Source organism: Callospermophilus lateralis, chromosome 2 (assembly GCF_048772815.1).
Source record: "Callospermophilus lateralis isolate mCalLat2 chromosome 2, mCalLat2.hap1, whole genome shotgun sequence".
Lineage (NCBI taxonomy): Eukaryota > Metazoa > Chordata > Mammalia > Rodentia > Sciuridae > Callospermophilus > Callospermophilus lateralis.
The window spans coordinates 204,063,270-204,079,840 of record NC_135306.1 but is presented as its reverse complement, the minus strand read 5'-3'; the positions used below and the strand labels follow the sequence as shown (position 1 = coordinate 204,079,840).

General features: G+C 56.2%; 1 protein-coding gene across 1 annotated transcript in view; it reads left to right on the top strand.

Moving 5' to 3' along the window:
- Positions 1 to 16,571, top strand: part of Nrxn2 (neurexin 2) — a 95,397-nt gene that overhangs the window by 75,193 nt on the left and 3,633 nt on the right. The window contains 3 exon segments of the mRNA XM_076844741.2: positions 1,695 to 1,784; positions 5,150 to 5,475; positions 7,589 to 7,667. Coding sequence (XP_076700856.2) covers positions 1,695 to 1,784; positions 5,150 to 5,475; positions 7,589 to 7,667 — 495 coding nt within the window.

The following is a 16,571-nucleotide window of genomic DNA, read 5'->3' as shown; positions in this document are numbered from 1 at the left end:
AGGCCAGGTCAGCAGCGTGCCAGGGCCCAGAGAATGACCCCCACCTGTGATTGGTAGGGAGCAGAGACACAGCCCACGGATTCACAGTCAGCAGGACCTGGATTTTAATGTTGGCTCTCCCCTTACCCTAGGACAGGTCATCTAGCCTCTCTGAGACTCAGCTTCCACCTCCAAACCACGAGGATGATACCTGCCTCATAGTGATGCTGTGAGGATTCCATGTGAAATCCAAGGAAAGTGCTAGAACTGATAGAGATGCTTGATAAATAGGGCTTTTGTTAGAGTTTTTATATACTCAGCTGCCCTCCAACAAGTCAGATGTACATTCTCCCTTTCTGGACACACATATACACACAGATGATCGAATTATCCATTTTTAATTTATAGGAAAGGCGGAGTCTCATTGTCTTATAAGAACCTAAGGAGGCACCAGCTACATCCACATTCATGGGGGGTGTGCACACGCAGATCCAGGCCAGAGCCATGGAGTGGGGAGGGGAGCGCAGGCTCTTCCCCTGGCCCAGGTGTTCACAGTGCATGGGAGTGTTTACATGGGAGGAGTAGCCAGCTTCCCAGTTGCTCTTCTTGCTGTGGCTTGGGATCACCCACAGCCCAGGAGCAGCACGTACATACCCAGAGGCACACTGACAACCCCTTTCCACCTAGGTGTGCACGAGCACACAGGCTCATGCACGCCCTCCCGCTGTCTCCAGGGGCTGCAGATTGGGAGTGGAGAGAGGAGCAGGTGGGTATCCAGATGGGCAGCCAAGGATGGAGAGGGGGTTAGAACTGGGAGAAGAAGTCTGAAGGAGGAAGGCTGAGGGGCGGGCAGAGCCTGCAGAGGAAGGAGAGGCGTGCAGCTGAGGCTGGCGGGAAGGGCAGGAAGGAGCGGGAAGCCTGCTCTGAGTCAGGGGGAGCCAGCCAGGAGGGCTGGATGCCTGCGGGGGAGGGTGAGAGAGTTGTGGGAGAAGAGGTTGGGGCCTATGAGGTCACTTATAGTGGTCACCAGGTACTGAGGGAGCTGGGACTAGCATGAGGAGCAGCAGAGGTGGGGTCAAGCTGGAGCAGGGTTAATGTGGGGGCCAGGGTGTGGCACGGAGGGGGAAGTGAGGGGCAGCTGGACTGAGCACAGAGGTGAAGGGAGTCACAGTGGCTTGGAGAGTGCTTTAAACCTCGCGGTTGGATGCGTGTGCTGGGAGACCCCTTAAATGCCGCATAAACCCCGCTTAACCCATCCCCCCCACTTCTAAACCACCCTCTAAACGCAGTAGCCAGTTGGGCCACCTGGGCCACGAGGCCTCCCCCCGCCAATTTAAACCCGCTAAATGCCCTGCCCCTGTCCCGCTGCCCACTTTGGGACAGCAAAGGAAGAAGGGCCTCAGCCGATGAACCAGATAAACCCGTTTAATCTCTGACTTGACCTTCCGCTGCCTTTTCTGTACATCCCTTGCCTTTTCTTCTCTTCCCTCTTTTTCTTTGGGTTGCTCCCGCCCCCAGGGTGGGGCTGGCTCTGGATGGGAGCCTAGGGAGGGGGCCCCCGGGAGAAGAGGGACCCACATTTCTTTTCCTGCCTCCCCTCTTTTTGTTGGATGTCGCTGCTTACTCTGGGTCTCCTGAGAAATGCATAATTACTTTTCTAACTCCTTTGGACTTCGCCGCCTGAGAAACCTACTGTCTTTCTAAACTTTTCCAAGGAAACTTTGATAACGAGCGCCTGGCGATTGCTAGACAGAGAATCCCCTACCGGCTTGGTCGAGTAGTAGATGAGTGGCTGCTCGACAAAGGTAATTAACCAGAATTAATTAATTAATTAACTAACTAACTTTAAAACACTATCTTAGAGGTGCAGAGCTCTCTCTTCCCCGCCCTTGCCTTGCCCAGGCCCAAGTGAAGGGACGATTGTCCTGTCCTGCCAGGGCGCTCTGGCCCCTTTGTAGTCAGCATCTTGTGTTTTGGGCGAAGGGTTTTTCTAAGGGAGAGAGAGGCTTCCTTCTCTTTCTAATCCGGAGAACAGAAGCTCCCTGGGCTGGTAGGTCAGGTCCCAGAGGTTTTTCTGCAGGGCTGCGGGGCACTTGGAGACAGGAAGGCTTTGGAGAGAAGGAAAGGCTGATCCAGGGCTCCAGAAGAAGGCTGGGAAGGCTAACTGGGGCCAGCTGAGGAGAACGGGCAGACCTGGGGCCTCAGATCCTACTGGAAAGACCCCGAAGCTAGCTCCTGTGGGCCACTCTCTGGGATGGGCCCCTTTGGCCCACGGGACCTCTCAGAAGTAGTGGAGACCTGGGGGAGACTAAAGGAGGGAGGGAGGGAGGCCTTGGCCTGCAGGGGCTTCTCCCTGCTGGGCTGAGAGGGGCCCCCTCAGAGGCCCCATGTGGCAGATGGGGTGCCGCTCGGTGAAGGGGAGAAGGCTTCAAGGGAAGTTGGGGATCAATGGCAAAGTCATCCCAGTCCCAGTGGAGGAGGGGCGAGCTCTGTACCTCTAAGGCTAAACTCCAGGGGGAAGCAGAACTGTTAAACCCCCACTTAACCAGCTGATAACTGTGCTTTAAATGTCCACTGGGGCTTTCCCCAATAAAACCCCCAAATGTAACTTCCAGCCCCCCACACCAGAGGGGCCTAAAATGCTGATAACCAGATGTGATAAATCCATAACAGGACAAAAAGTTAAAGGGACTGTAATAGACATCGCTAAAACCTACAGCCCCCAGCCACACTGGGCTGCTCTCTCCAGCGGGGCGAACTTTAACCCTTTGAGGCATTCATGGCTGGTGGGGGCAGGGGCAGGGGCCACAGGACCAAGTTTGCTAAAGTCAGGTGGCTTCCTCTCCATAACCCACCTCCTTCTCCCAGAATCAGAGAGGACAAGGGATCAGCCTGGGCTGAGGCTGGGCAACTTGTGACCCCAAAGGTTAGGGAGAACTGGATAGGCCCTATTAGGGGCTGGGTAGGACATGGGGTCCAGCTATCCTTGACCTTTCCTGTAGGCCTGCATTTATTGTTCTAGAAAGTGAGAGATTGAGTTTCTCAAGGAGTGGAAAAGGGAGCTCACTTTGGGTGTGGCCTTGGCCCAGTACTTCCCTCAGCTAAGCTAGCACCCTCCTTGATAAGAAGGGGCATTGGTCCTTGCTCAGCCCACCTCCCAAGCATATTGCAAGTGTGCCATGCAATGAGAAGCCTCAGGAAAGTATCCGAGGCAAGGGCGAGGCGTTCTTGGAGGGGATGTTTATTGTCAGGGCCTGGCTTATGGTAGGTGCTCAATAAATATTTATAGAATGAATCAATTTTCTAGTTCCAAAACATGTCCTGTGAAACAGTCCCATGAGATGCTTCACAAGAAAGGGACTGTGGTAAGATAAGTTTGGAAACTGCCAAGTCCTGTTTCTTCCTCTCAGAGATGCACATGTACATTAGTTTCATAAAGGCTCTGAGAGGTCCTTCAAGAAAGGACCCTGTTTAATGACTAGTTTGCTTCTCAAACTCATTTGACCATCATGACCCTCTCCTTTTTCTTATAATTCCTTTTTTTTTTTTTTGGTAGTACTAGAGATGAAACCTGGAGGCTCTATCACTGAGCTACATCCCTAGCCCTTTTTATTTTAAATTTTGAGACAGGGTCTTACCAAGTTTCTGAGGCTGGTCTCAAACTTGCAATTCTCCTCTCTCAGCCTCCTAAGCCACTGGGATTACAAGGCATGTGCCACTCTGCCTGGCTGTTTTTCTATCATTCTTATGCCTAAGAATAAACTTGAATAAGGTGGTTCTCAGGGTCTGTCCTGAGCTGCTTCCATCAGTCCCCTTTGTCTGTGGGTTCTGGCTCCCTTATTTGTAAGGAAACAGTATTGCTCTAGGGCTGTTCTTGCTTGCGTGGGCAGTGAGCGGGTGCTGGAGGAGGAGAGGCTGAGCATGGAGGCTGAGGAAACACACCAGTGCCCATAATTGGCCAGAGGCCAGGCAGATGACTGGGGGTTCCAGGGACTTGGGTGTCCCAGAGAGCCCGTGTTTCCAAAGAGCTGTGGGTTTCACAAGTTGGACTATCCTCAGCCCAGGCTTTGGGGGCAGGGCTTACAGGCACCTAACTCTAAACCAGATCTTTAACGAGGCACTAACCAGAGGCTAACAAGGGCTAAGCCAGGACTTAAAATCCCCAGAGTCAGCAGCTGAAGGTCCAGGGGAGAAGGGGCAACGGAGCAGTCCGTCTGTCCAATCCCTCCCCACCAAAATAAGCAACACCAAAATCAAAGTTAAATCTAAACTTAAACATAATAATATCTTTTCTAAAATCCAAACCAAAACAAACAAACTCAGAGGGTTAAACCGACCCCCAGATCCACTAAAACCAAAGTGAACAGCCAAACCCCACGCAGGTGGGAATTCTGAGGTGTAATACGGCCGAGTGCGGGGCGAGATTGGAGCTGGAGCGGTTTTTGGCTGTCAGCGAGCGAAGCAAGGTCCCTTTAACGTTTTCCATTTCTGTGCTTGCACACCCAGGCGGGGAGGAAGGGCTGTGCTGGCCGCCCGGTGCGGGGCAGTGGCGGGGCCTTGGCAGGGGCGGAGCTGGGGCTGCGGGTGGGCGGAGCCGGGGCTGCGGGTGGGCGGGGCCGGCCGGGAGCTGGCCGGGCAGGGCCGCGCACTGGCCGCCCCTCATCCGCCTCCTCTGGCCGGGCGGCGCCCGCTCTGTGTCTGCCTCTTGGTCTCCGCTATCTGCCACTTCTGAGGGCTCCATGGCTCAGGGCTGGGCACGGGTGGGGTGTGTGGGGAAGCAGTGGGAGAAGATGGGGACCGCATTGAGGGCACAGGAAGAAGCGGGGTGATGGCCTTGGAAGGGGAGCCGAGAGGGCCAGGTGGAGGTGGAGAAGGCATGCGCATGGTGGTAGAAGGGTGACGGCTCCCTTTCCCAGCTCATGTGTGCTCTGGGGACCCTCCCCTGCTGAGGTCCCTCCTGGCTGGGCTAGGGGCTTTGGCTGACAAGGACTTTCCCTTTGGTGTCTGCCCCTTCCTCATTTCTCCCCAACCCCACCTGCGGTTTCCTCCTGGTTCCTCTTGCCTTCCCTTGGCTCCCCTCCATTCTCCCATCCCTTCCTGGCCTCCCCCTACTGCCTGCCCCTCCTGTCTGTCACCCTCTCCGTCACTCTCCCATCGCCCCCTACCCCAGGACGCCAGCTGACCATCTTCAACAGCCAGGCTGCCATCAAGATCGGGGGCCGGGATCAGGGCCGCCCCTTCCAGGGCCAGGTGTCCGGCCTCTACTACAATGGGCTCAAGGTGCTGGCGCTGGCCGCCGAGAGCGACCCCAACGTGCGGACTGAGGGCCATCTGCGCCTGGTGGGGGAGGGGCCGTCCGTGCTGCTCAGTGCGGAGACCACTGCCACCACCCTGCTGGCTGACATGGCCACCACCATCATGGAGACCACTACTACTATGGCCACTACCACCACCCGCCGGGGCCGCTCCCCCACGCTGAGGGACAGCACCACCCAGGTGAGGCCCTCTCTGACTTTGGTCTCAGGGGTCTGGTAGCATCCTGGAGGCTGATGTCCCTGACTTTGTTGACATGGTGATGGTTTAGTTGAGGGAAGTGGCTTTCACCCTGGTGACCAGGGACATTGAAGGTGTGATGGCCACTATTTCTAGAAGGGGTTCATTCCCAGAGTTGGGGGGAGTTGACCAGGGAAGACCACCCACCCCACCCAAGAGCCAGGAAATCTACACCGGGGATGGGGGCAAACTGACCCTTCTGCTCCTCATGAAGGCCCTGGCCAGTGTTGGGAGGGCAGTTAGTGGGAGATGGGCATTACCAGGATGTCAACATCTTGGGCAAAGGGGACACACTGGAGAAGTCAGATGCAGTCACCCTGGGTGGTTGGCTCCTCTCCAGAGGCTGCGGTAGGCCAGGAGCAGCCTCTCCTAGTTTGCTGTAGTCCCTGCTGGGGGACAGGCCCTGGTTGCAGGTCCCTTGCCTTCACACATCCTCTTCCTGTGACCTGGAAAGGCACCCTCACTAGTGGGCCTCAGCGTCCTCCTCTGTGCCTGCCAGTCTGAGCAGGGTGCAGACAGTTCCCTGGAGCTTCACTCTCCTGTAGTGCTCACCCCACCTGCACAGGTGTGCCCAGGGTCAGGTCAGGCTAGAGTGGTAGACCCAAGGGGACCCAAGTGGGCCACACCTGGGGAATGAGGCTCCAAGGAGCAGGGGGGTCCTGGCTTTCCTGAGTATCAAAGCCTGGGGGGTTACAGAGGCAGCCCCGGGGCCCGTGGAGTGTCCTGCTGATTGTTGGTTGACCTGACAAGGGCTCACATCTGGTGCGCTGGTCTTGCTTAGCCACCCTGTCCCCATGGTGCTTCTACCTCCCATCACCCTGTCTCACTGTCTGGGCTACTGGGTTTCCAGGTCTGGAGGGACCTCTGTTCGCTAGGAGGGATCTGGGGGTGGCCATGAGGACATGTCCCTAACTTCACCGGTCTGTCTTAGCCTCTACCTCTGAGTGCTGAGCTCAGTGCTCCAAGGTCCCTCCCTGTCAGCCTGTGCTGCAGAGAGCTGGGACCCAGCTAGCTGGAAAAAGCCAGGTGGGAGAGACAAACATGTGTCCCTTCCTCTCTCCTATGCCACCCAGAGATCTAAAGGGACTCAGTTCCCCAGGGCCCTGCTTCTAGGAGTGGGGAGCCTGGAAGACTGAGCTCCACCCAAGGCTGGGCAACCACCACCCCCAGTGCCCTCCAGATCTCTGAAGGGCCATCTGGTCTCAGTGCAAGAGGGGGGCAGACTATGGAAGGTGGCGACCCCAGGGGTGATGCGGTGATGGAGAAGCTCCCATGACAGCAGCTGGAGCCTGGGGACAAGGACGTAGAAGGGAAGATGAGGGTCTGGGGACCAGGCAAGGTGTGACCCTCTCCCCCTCCCATCTTTGGCCTTCCCCCTGATCTTCTCTGCGTCCGCAGCCTCTTGGGCTCTCGTCCTGCCTAGATTTGGGTTCCCTCCCTGGGTCTCTTCCCTAACACCCCAAGTGCCCCCTCCCCCCCATGCACACTCATCTCAGGGATTCTCTTTCTTTGCAATCAGGAGGAGAGAAAATGCTGACAAAGTCGACTCCTGTTGTCATGGCAACCATAGCCCTAATTATTGTGTGCAGCCCGGTTCTCTCCGGAAAGGGGGCTGGGAGACAGATGAGGGGTGATGGGGTGGGGGTGAAGCTGGAGCCAGGAAACCCCTCCAGGCCCTGTCCCTCTCTGCTCATGCAGCTTCCAGAGGGCCCCTATGCCTTGCCTCCTGCCCCACCTGTCCCTACCCCAAGGTGTCTTGGATCCCTTGCTGCCCATCCTATAGCCCAAATCTGGCATTGTATCGCCTCGCTTCCTAGAAATAAAAAGCACAGCATGTGCGTCTGATCCTTGGGAGCTGCAGGGGCTCCAGGGCTGGTACTGTCTGGTGTCCCTTTGCACAGGAGGAAATGCAGGGCCAAGGTCACCAGTAAGTGATGGAAGTACTGGGCCTTAGCCAGGGCCCAGCTCCTGTGGTGCCACACACCTCAAGAGGTGACTGTGGGGTCTGCTGACTCACCTGGACCCTCTCTTCCCCACCCCTCCTCTCGCCCCACAGAACACAGATGACCTCCTGGTGGCCTCGGCTGAGTGTCCGAGTGATGATGAGGATCTGGAGGAGTGTGAGCCCAGTACTGGTGAGTGCCTTTCCCCCCTCCCCTGCCCCGGGCCCCTGCGACGCTGCTGGGAGGTGGGCGACAGTCCCTGTCACTTGACCCCAGCCCAGGACCTGCTGCAGGCCTTAGCTCTCTCCATACTCCCCCCCCCCACCTTATAGCCCCCAGGTGCCTTAGATGCCCTCTGGCAAGGTGCCTGTTGGTGTCCCATCCCTTGGAGATAGTGAGGCTCTTAGCGTAGAGTCCAGGGGTTGAGTGCAAAAGGGAGCTGGAGGGGAATGAGGGAGCGGTTTCCTTAGATGAGAACTGCAGCTCTAGGAGTCCTGGGGCGGGGGGTGGGGTGGTGGGGGGGTGGGGGGGGTGGGAACACTACAACTCCCATCAGCTCTCAGGTTCAGAAATACAACTCCCAGCAGCCCCAAGGCCCAGCACTCTCTTGGTCATTCAGAGGGAAGCCTCTGCTGGGTCTTGAATCCTCCTCATGCCCAGTCTCGGGGACATATCTGTTGTTCTGGTCCAGAGGGTGCCTAGGGTGGAGACTGCCAGGGATGCCAGGCCAAGGCCTGGCCGCAAGCTGGGTGGGAGGTGCTCCCTAGATCAGACTTGGGGTTCCCTGGGGAGATTTGGTGGGGGAGCAGCTGTAGGAGAGCAGGCTGGGAGGGAAGTCTCTGGAGGGTGGGGGCACAGGGAGCCCTCCAGGCCTCAGCTTGATGCTGCTGGCTGGAGCCAAGGTTGCAGCTGCAGAGAGCAGCCCTGCAGGGCAGGTGGCCTTGTGTGCAGCTGAGGGTGAGAGTGAGATGGCATGGTGGATGCCTGGCTGCTCATCTGAGAAGGTTGGCAGTGGCTGAGAGGAGCTGGGGTGAAGGGATGCTCAAGGCTGGCTGTGGGAAGGCAGAAAGTACTGGGTGTGACTAGTGGGGAGCATGGGTCTTAGTGTAGCCCAGATGAGCCTGTGGGAGTGGAGGGGCCACCCACATCTCTTGCTTGGCTTTTTGGAGACTTCTCTCTGTTACCTTGCAATGGTGGCGCCCTGGGCTGTGGGTACCAGCAGGCTGGAGGCTGGGGCATGTGTGCACAGAGACAGGGAAGGCTTGTGGTCAGGAGGTGGGCAGCATATCCTGGCACATTCTGTGAATCTGGCCTGGGGCGGGGGCCTGGGATCCTATCAGCACCAGAAGAGACATTCGAGCTGAGTGTGGGCTGCCACTCTGGATGGAGTGTGGGTTGAGTAAGAAGGGAACAGGATCAAAGCATGGAGTGTGGAGCCTTAGGGCAGAGGCTGAGGTTCAGAGACCAAGGGCAAGGGACCCCAGACCCAGAAGCTGAAGCCCTGTTTGCCCTCTGTGCCCAGTAGTGGGCTGAGCTGAGAGGGACGTACATGGTCCTGGGCCCAGGGGCTCTTGGAGGAGATGCTGGCCGCGGGGCTGCAAGGCTCCCTGTCCACAGCCCAGGGCTGTGCTTACTGGAACAGATGCCACCCACTGTGGCAGGTCTCTGCTGGGGCTACCCTTCTGTCCCCCTGAGGGTCTCAGCCCAGGGATTCATGCTCCAGCCCTACCATTGTTCTGGAGGCTTTGGGCCTATGGCAGTGTGGCGCACGGCACTCCCCCGTCCTGCTTGGCCCTCTAAGCTCTGGATACTGTCTGGGGCTCCATTGGCTGACCCAGGCTTGCTGTAAGTGGCTGTGATGAATGGACTGTGAGAGCCTGGGATGAGGCTCTGGGGACAGGGGACTGTGTGGGTCGTGAGACACTGCCTGGCCCCATACTCTGGGATGGAAACTCCTGGTGACAGAAGGAGTCTCTGCTCCCCTTGGACCCTGCACAGGCCCTCTTGGGCTAGATAGTCCCCCCACAAGTATGAGGAGTGCACACTGTGCCGCCCCAGGGCCACCTTCTGGGCGTGCTCTATTCTCCAGCCCAGACTCCAGCCAGGGGCTGGGCGTGAATCCCAGGGTGGGCACTGGTGGCCGAGATCTTTCAGGCTCTGTTAGGACAAGGGAGTGAGGAGGAGTTGAAGTTGGCAGCTCTGTGGTCCCCCGATAAGGCTCTGTGAGGTCACTGACCACTGGGTTGTCCTCTTGGGAAAAGAGCCACAGTATGAGGGGAGGTTGTGGGTGGGGGAGGGCTGGAAGCCAGGGATAAGAAGGGGCTGGGATCCAGCCCAGCATCCAGCTTTAGAAATAGCCAAGAGGGAGGCAGAGTGCGGCGGAGACCCCAGAGGAAGTCCACTGGCTCTTCCCTAGACTGGGATCTCTGGCATGTGCAAGTGCACTCGCCACTCCAAGGCTTAAATGTGGTCCTCTTTCTCCTGATGGGAAGCCAGGCAGGGCCCAAGATGGACTCCAGGGTCTCCCATCTCAGGCTGGTGTAGGACTCCCTCCAACCCCCACACCACCAGCCTCTTCAGCCAGAGCTTCTCCAGAGCCCCAGAGAAGGAGGCTTTTCTGGAGCAGAAGGCCAAGCCCCTTGGCTTTAAGGTCAGTGTTGAAGGTCAAGACAGCCTGGCTGGAGACAGTGGCTGTCCAGGACCCAACCCCCTCCCACCTTCCAGAGCCTCATCCCTGGGTACAGCGGGCTCTGGGAGCTTGCTGCTCAGTCTGCTCACTCTCCACCCTTTACACTAATTTGGGGCCCTGTATAGTCCCCAGGCCCCGTACCTCCTCCACTGCTTAGTGAATTATCTTGAATGAGGGTGTACTTGGGGGACATGTACCTAAAGTTGGCCATGTGTCGCACCACCCCTGTCGTCTCAGGTGGCCTGGCCCCCATCTTGTATTCCAGGTCTGGCCCCTGTAGGAATCCAACTTACAGGAAGAACACACACAGGCTTATACCCATGGAAGCACACATCCATGTGCACACACATGTGATGTGACCAGAGGCATGCACACATACGTCACACACATCAACAGGCCCAGCAGCACGCTTACACATTCCCACTCCCCCCCCACACACAGGTGTTTTGTTTTGTTTTAATATTTATTTTTTAGGTGTAGATGGATACAACACAATGCCTTTATTTATTTATTTTTTTAATGTGGTGCTGAGGATCGAACTCGGGTCCTGCCCTTGCTAGGCGAGCGTTCTACCGCTGAGCCACAATCCCAGCCCCACACACAGGTGTTTTTAAAACATTTTTAGTTACAGACACAATATCTTTATTTTGTTTATTTATTTTTATGTGGTGCTGAGGATCAAACCCAGTGCTTCACATGGCTGTGCCACTGAGCCCCAGCCCCAGCCCCAGCCCCGAACACACAGGGTTTTAGCTAGAAAAGCGCCTGCTATTCATGCTCAGACCCACGGAGGCATACTCATGCTTAAAGCCAAAGAGCATGTGCACACTCACCGCTGCAGGCCCGACATGCTGACACACGCCTGTTGAGACCCACAGACACACAACCCAGGCACACATGCACTGCCTCGTGGAACATGCCAAGGTGTGCAGGGTCAGAATGCCATCTGTGTAACTCACATGTATGAAGTACATGGACACACATGCAGAAGTACACATCCATGATTAAGAGCACCTCCACCCAGGGGCTCACCTGTTTGGCCCCAGAGGTTTACACTTACACATGTGCACAGAGCACAAAGGTGCTGGCACATCTGACATGTCTTAAACCCACCAGGGTCCTTATGAGTGCTCAGAGCTATGTGCTCTCACATCTATTTTCTGTGCATGTGTGTGTGAGGGGGTACCAGGGTTCGAGCTCAGGTGTTCTACCAATGAGCTGCATCTGCAGTCCTTTTTATTTTTCATTTTGAGACAAGGCCTCATTAAGTTTGCTGAGGCTGACCTTGAACTTGCAACCCTCCTGCTTCAGCCTTCCATAGCTGGGATTACAGGCAAGTGCCATCGTGCCCAGCCATGCTCACATCTATCAATGCATATGCCAAATGTTCCAAATCATACACACGTGTGCAGAGATGTAGACGCACTCACGTGTTTCAGACACTTGAGACACATACATGTTTAGATCTTAGCGTGTGCTCATTTGTGTTCAGACCCATTGAGGCTCATGCTTTGCACCATGTCCTGGGACTCACAGAATTACCCAGCTCGCACAGCACATGGTGGACAGACCCGTCTGTGTAACTCACATGTATGCAGGGATCATAGGATTCCACACATGTGTTCAGACTTACAGATGCTCACATTTCAAAACCACAGAGATCTGTGTGTGTGTTCAGGTCAGGTACGTACACACGTGCTTGTACCCACTGAAGAACATGGACACACATGAAGAAGTGCACACCCATGCTTAAGAGCACAGAGCACGTGTGTTCTTCAGCTGTATCCATGTGTCCTCACCAAGATGTACGTAGATATCTGCAGAGAGATGCTCATGCACCAACATGTGTGTTCATTCCCTCACAGAGGTGCACATGTGCACTGATGTCTAGATTTGGTTCCAAGGGGTGCATGTGGGCACGTTCTCAGAGGCGGGCTGTGTGTGCTCAGTCCCAGGATCCACACACACACACACTCAGGCCTGCATTGGCCCACACAGGTACTCACAGTGCCAGGTGCACAGTGTGCTCAGTGGTACCCATGCAGTGGCACGTGAAGGGTACTCGTGCATCTTTAGATCCTTAGGGTGTGCACACATCAGGTGAGCACCCACAGCCGTTCAGACCCATTAGGGCAACTCACTTGCTGAGATGTGTGGAGGCTCAGGTACGCACATGTGCTTAGGGACATGAGCCCAGGTGCACAGAAACACGGTTCCTCAGATTCGCTCAGGCCCGCGCATGCTCAGATGCATGGAAGTAGCCTCATGCACTTGCCCCAGGTGCACCCCTCCTGGGGAGTCGCCCCGGTGAACACATAAATGAGACCCTCAGGCACACAGGCTTCATTCCACAGCGTCACACTCATATTTGCTCAAACCCACAGAAGCATAAAGGTGATCAGATTCCCAGAGGCTCTCAAAGTAACATTACATTAGTCACCATAACAATTAATTGCATACGCCTGTAGTTCAACACACAGAAAGGTATGTCTTCTTTACAACAGAAGTTACACACAGTGCTCCTGATGGTGGGCAGCTCTTCTCCAAGTCCCAGTTCAGGGCGGCCTCTTCTGTCTTGAGGCTGCACCATTCTTAACACTTCCACGGGGCAAGGATGGAGATGGGGAAGGGGAACAGCGTGGAGTCAGGCAGGGGGGTTTTCATGGGCCAGGCCTGGGAGAGCTGCCATTGCTCCTGCCCTTGTTCCTGCTCTTGTTCTGCTGGCTGTCAGTGCACTCCCGGGACCGCAGTCTAGCTTTCAGGAAGGCTAGGAGTGTGGTCTTGCTGTGCCTCCAGGAGGAAGCACAGACAGATTTGGGTAAGCTAGTGAGTTATGTGCCACAGTCTGGCCTTTAGGGTCACCAAGGATCTGTTTCACTCTAATCCCATCTCAGAATACACCCACCTTTCCTCAAGGGAGACGACCGGAAGTCTCACCCAGGGAGGGCATTTGCCTCAGAGCAAGGATGTCTGGGAGAAGGCGGCCCGCTCCATGCCAGGCCTGCCTCCCCTGATGGGAATACCTGTACGCAGCCTGGAGACCATGAACTGAAGGACAATTCACCTCACCGCCTCCACTGCCCTGCCCGAGAGGCACCTAGAATACAACCACACTACATCCCCCATTCAAGAAAGGGAAGGCTGGGGGCCACACAGCAGCCCCCAGTTCCCAGCATGGGGACCGGCCCCAGGTTCACACAGGCCCCGTGTGCTCGGAGCACGGAGGACCTCCTGTAGGCAGGCTGCAGGCTGTACCGGGGGCTTCTCTAGCAAGCCCGGCTTCCTTGTTGGACCCTGTCTCTGCCTCCCTGGAGGTCCTTCCCACCCTCATCCTCCAAGGAGGGGGTGTTGGGAGAAATGTCCTCCTTGGGCACGCGAGAGCACTCACAGCCCACTCCTCTGGGGCGCAGGGTGATTTCACGGCTGAGCCAGTCGCAGCACACTCCAGGGTTTCCTCGGTGCAGTTCTCCAGCCAAGGCTTCCCTGTGCTCTGCCCCTGTGCCCCTCGTCACATAGCCTGGATGTCAGCGCACATCTCAGATCCATGAGGTCCGCATGAACAGCAGGAGGGAGGCCGTACCTTAACTCTGACCCTGAGAAGGGCTGAGTCCCTCATTCAAATGGGACACAACTGGCCTGTTGTCCCTCCAGCCTGCTTCAGGCTTCTCTCTTGCGGTTGGGGCTCAGAAGATGTGGCTTTCCTGACAATTGCAGGACCCACCAGCATACCACCAGCTCTTGCCCAAGTTTGCCTCCTTTTTGTAAGATGTTGCTAAAAGCAGAAAGTTAAGTGCTGGCACCATCCCCCAGCCTTCTCCTGCTCTGTCCCTCAGGGCCAGAGCCTCAGGTGTGTGGCTGCCCTCTATGGTTCCCAAGCAGTGGTTTGCACCCAACACTTGCCACCGTGTTTATAGGTCTTCATCTTTCTAACCTTCATGTCTCTTTCATTGGATTGTCACCTGAGTGCCACAAGGTTTTGTCAAGGGAACATTTGTTTCTGTAACAGATGAACCCTGAATCTCAGTGGGTGACTCAGGAGCAGTCTCTCATTCAGGTGCATCCTGCCTAGATGCTCCTGATGGGCAAGCAGCTCTGCCCCCAGGGTGCTTTCGGAATCCACCCTCCTTCCATCTGTAGATCCTCCATTTTCAATATGTGGTTGCCAAGGTCACTGGGGATAAAGTGTGGAAGATGGTACCCCAGGGAGGTTGCTAGGGGCCCCTTATTGGCAGGACTCACTACTCAGCCCTGTGGCCACACCTAGTTGCAAGGGATACTGGGAATCGTAGTCCAGCTGCTCAGGAGAAGGAGGAAATGAGTTCGATGAGGAGCCTTGGTGTTGCATGTGTGCTCTGAGAGGTGCAATCCCACATTCCCATGTACACGTGGAGCCCAGAGCCAGGCTCAGAGGCCAGCAGATACATGCCAGGGCCAAAGACCCACTTATGCGCACTTGTCTGTTCAGACAAACCCGATGTCTGCTCCATCGAGGTTCTGGCCTCTGAGGGCGAGCTCATGGGCATGTGCACCCCCAGGATGTAGCCCTTCTCTGACTCCGAGACCTACCCGACCTCTGCCTTCACCATGCTGGCGTTTCATGGTGGGGAGCACTGTTCTCCAGGGCCCTGTCCACAGCGGCATGGGTGGTTCTCTGCGCACACAGGTGAGTAAGGACTGGAATCTAGCCAGTGCTCTGCTGCCCAGCTGCGTCTCCTGGGCCTGGAGCAGGGTGCGTCTGCATGGAGGAGAAAGGCTGATTTCGCATAGTGGGGCTGCCTTTTTCCCTAATCCACATGAAATGCCCTGTAGGTGGGAGGCCTGGGCAGGCCCCCCCACACCCCACACCCGCGCTGGTGGCTGCACTTTGCCAGATGACAGTTTAGTCTTGGACACTTTTAGCTTCAGTTCTGGGCTCCCTCATTGGGGAGGGCACATCTTGCTCCGGTGGGAATGGGGTTTGGTGTAAATTTCTAATCAGGGGACTTCTGTGCCCTAAAAATAGAGCCCAGCTTGCTGGGCCTGCTTCCCCAGAGAGAGGAGAGTGCAGAGGGAGGAAAGTGCTCAGGAATGGCTGGTGATGCCCTGGGTCAGGATGGAATTCTCTAGCAAATGGACCTAACATGCACTGAAATTCTATTTTCTTAGAATGCAGAAAAGCAGAGTGGGTGGGCAGCATCTGGGATAAATGGGCACCTGTGGTTTCCAAATGCTGCAGCTGCACGAAAGCTTGGGGGCTGGCGGGGGGCTGCCTGGGGTTCTCAGTGGACTCCGATGGCTCCAAAGGGCCTCCCAGGACGCACCCTTGATACAGAGCTGACCCCACCAAGTATTGAGAGTCTATGCCCCTCCCTCGGCAGTCCGTCTGGAGGGGCTGCAGTGGGACTCTGCCCTGTGAGGCGTGTCTGAGGGGTCCTCACCAAGGGTGGGCTCACCTCATCCTTCCTGGTAGGTCCGCGCATGACCCCAGGAGGACCAGGAGGGCTGAGCACCCAGAGCCCAGCGGGGGGTGAGAGAGGGTTCTCCATGGCCTATTGGAGAGGGAGTAGGGTGGGACACTGAGGGAAAGTCGCGGGCCTGTGGGGACATGGGGGTGGCAGGATGTCTTGGGAAATGTGCTGCCAAAGCTTGGGCAGAGAAGGTCCAGAAAACCCTAGAGTAGCTGGAACCACAGAAACAGGACTGAGAAGCCCAGGAGAACTCTGGCCTAGGGGAGGGGCACTTGGAAGTTGGGGCAAATGGCTGTGGGGGCTTAGGCCCAGCAGAACTTGTCTGTGGTCCAAAGCCTGAAGCTCCCACATACCCTCGCCTCAGTGGGGGTTGCAGGCTGGTAGAGAGTCCAAGTCTGTACCCTAATTATCACTCTAGGGTGGGACATGTCACCAGCATGGCCTTCCTATGCCTTGGACCTGGTACTTTGCTGGGGTTCTAGCTCTGGCCAACTGATGGAAGGTCATAAGTCAGCTTAGGGCAAACCTTGACCTGGAGTTCCCAGGATTAACAGGTGGCCCAATCTAAGACAGAAGGTGAGGCTGGCAGTTGGGCATGGTAATCCCAGCAACTCCAGGAGGCTGAGGCAGGAGGATCACAAGTTTGAGTCTGGTCTCAGCAATTTAGCAAGACATTCTGCAACTTAGTGAGACCCTGTCTTAAAGTAAAAAATAAAAAGGCTGGGATGTGGCTCAGTGGTAGAGCACCTGGGTTCAATCTCCAGCACCATGAAAAGAAAAGTTGAAGTTGAGACTGGTAGAGGGTGGGATTGGGCCCATGCAGTGGGGGGTCTGCCAGGCTGAGCTCTCAGGAGGGCCTGCTGCCCAAGATGGTGGAGGTAGGAGGGTGTGCAGAGCTCTGCTACTCAACCTGCTTCACTGGTCTGGCTCAGGAAATACCTGAAGAATATTCTTTCCCTA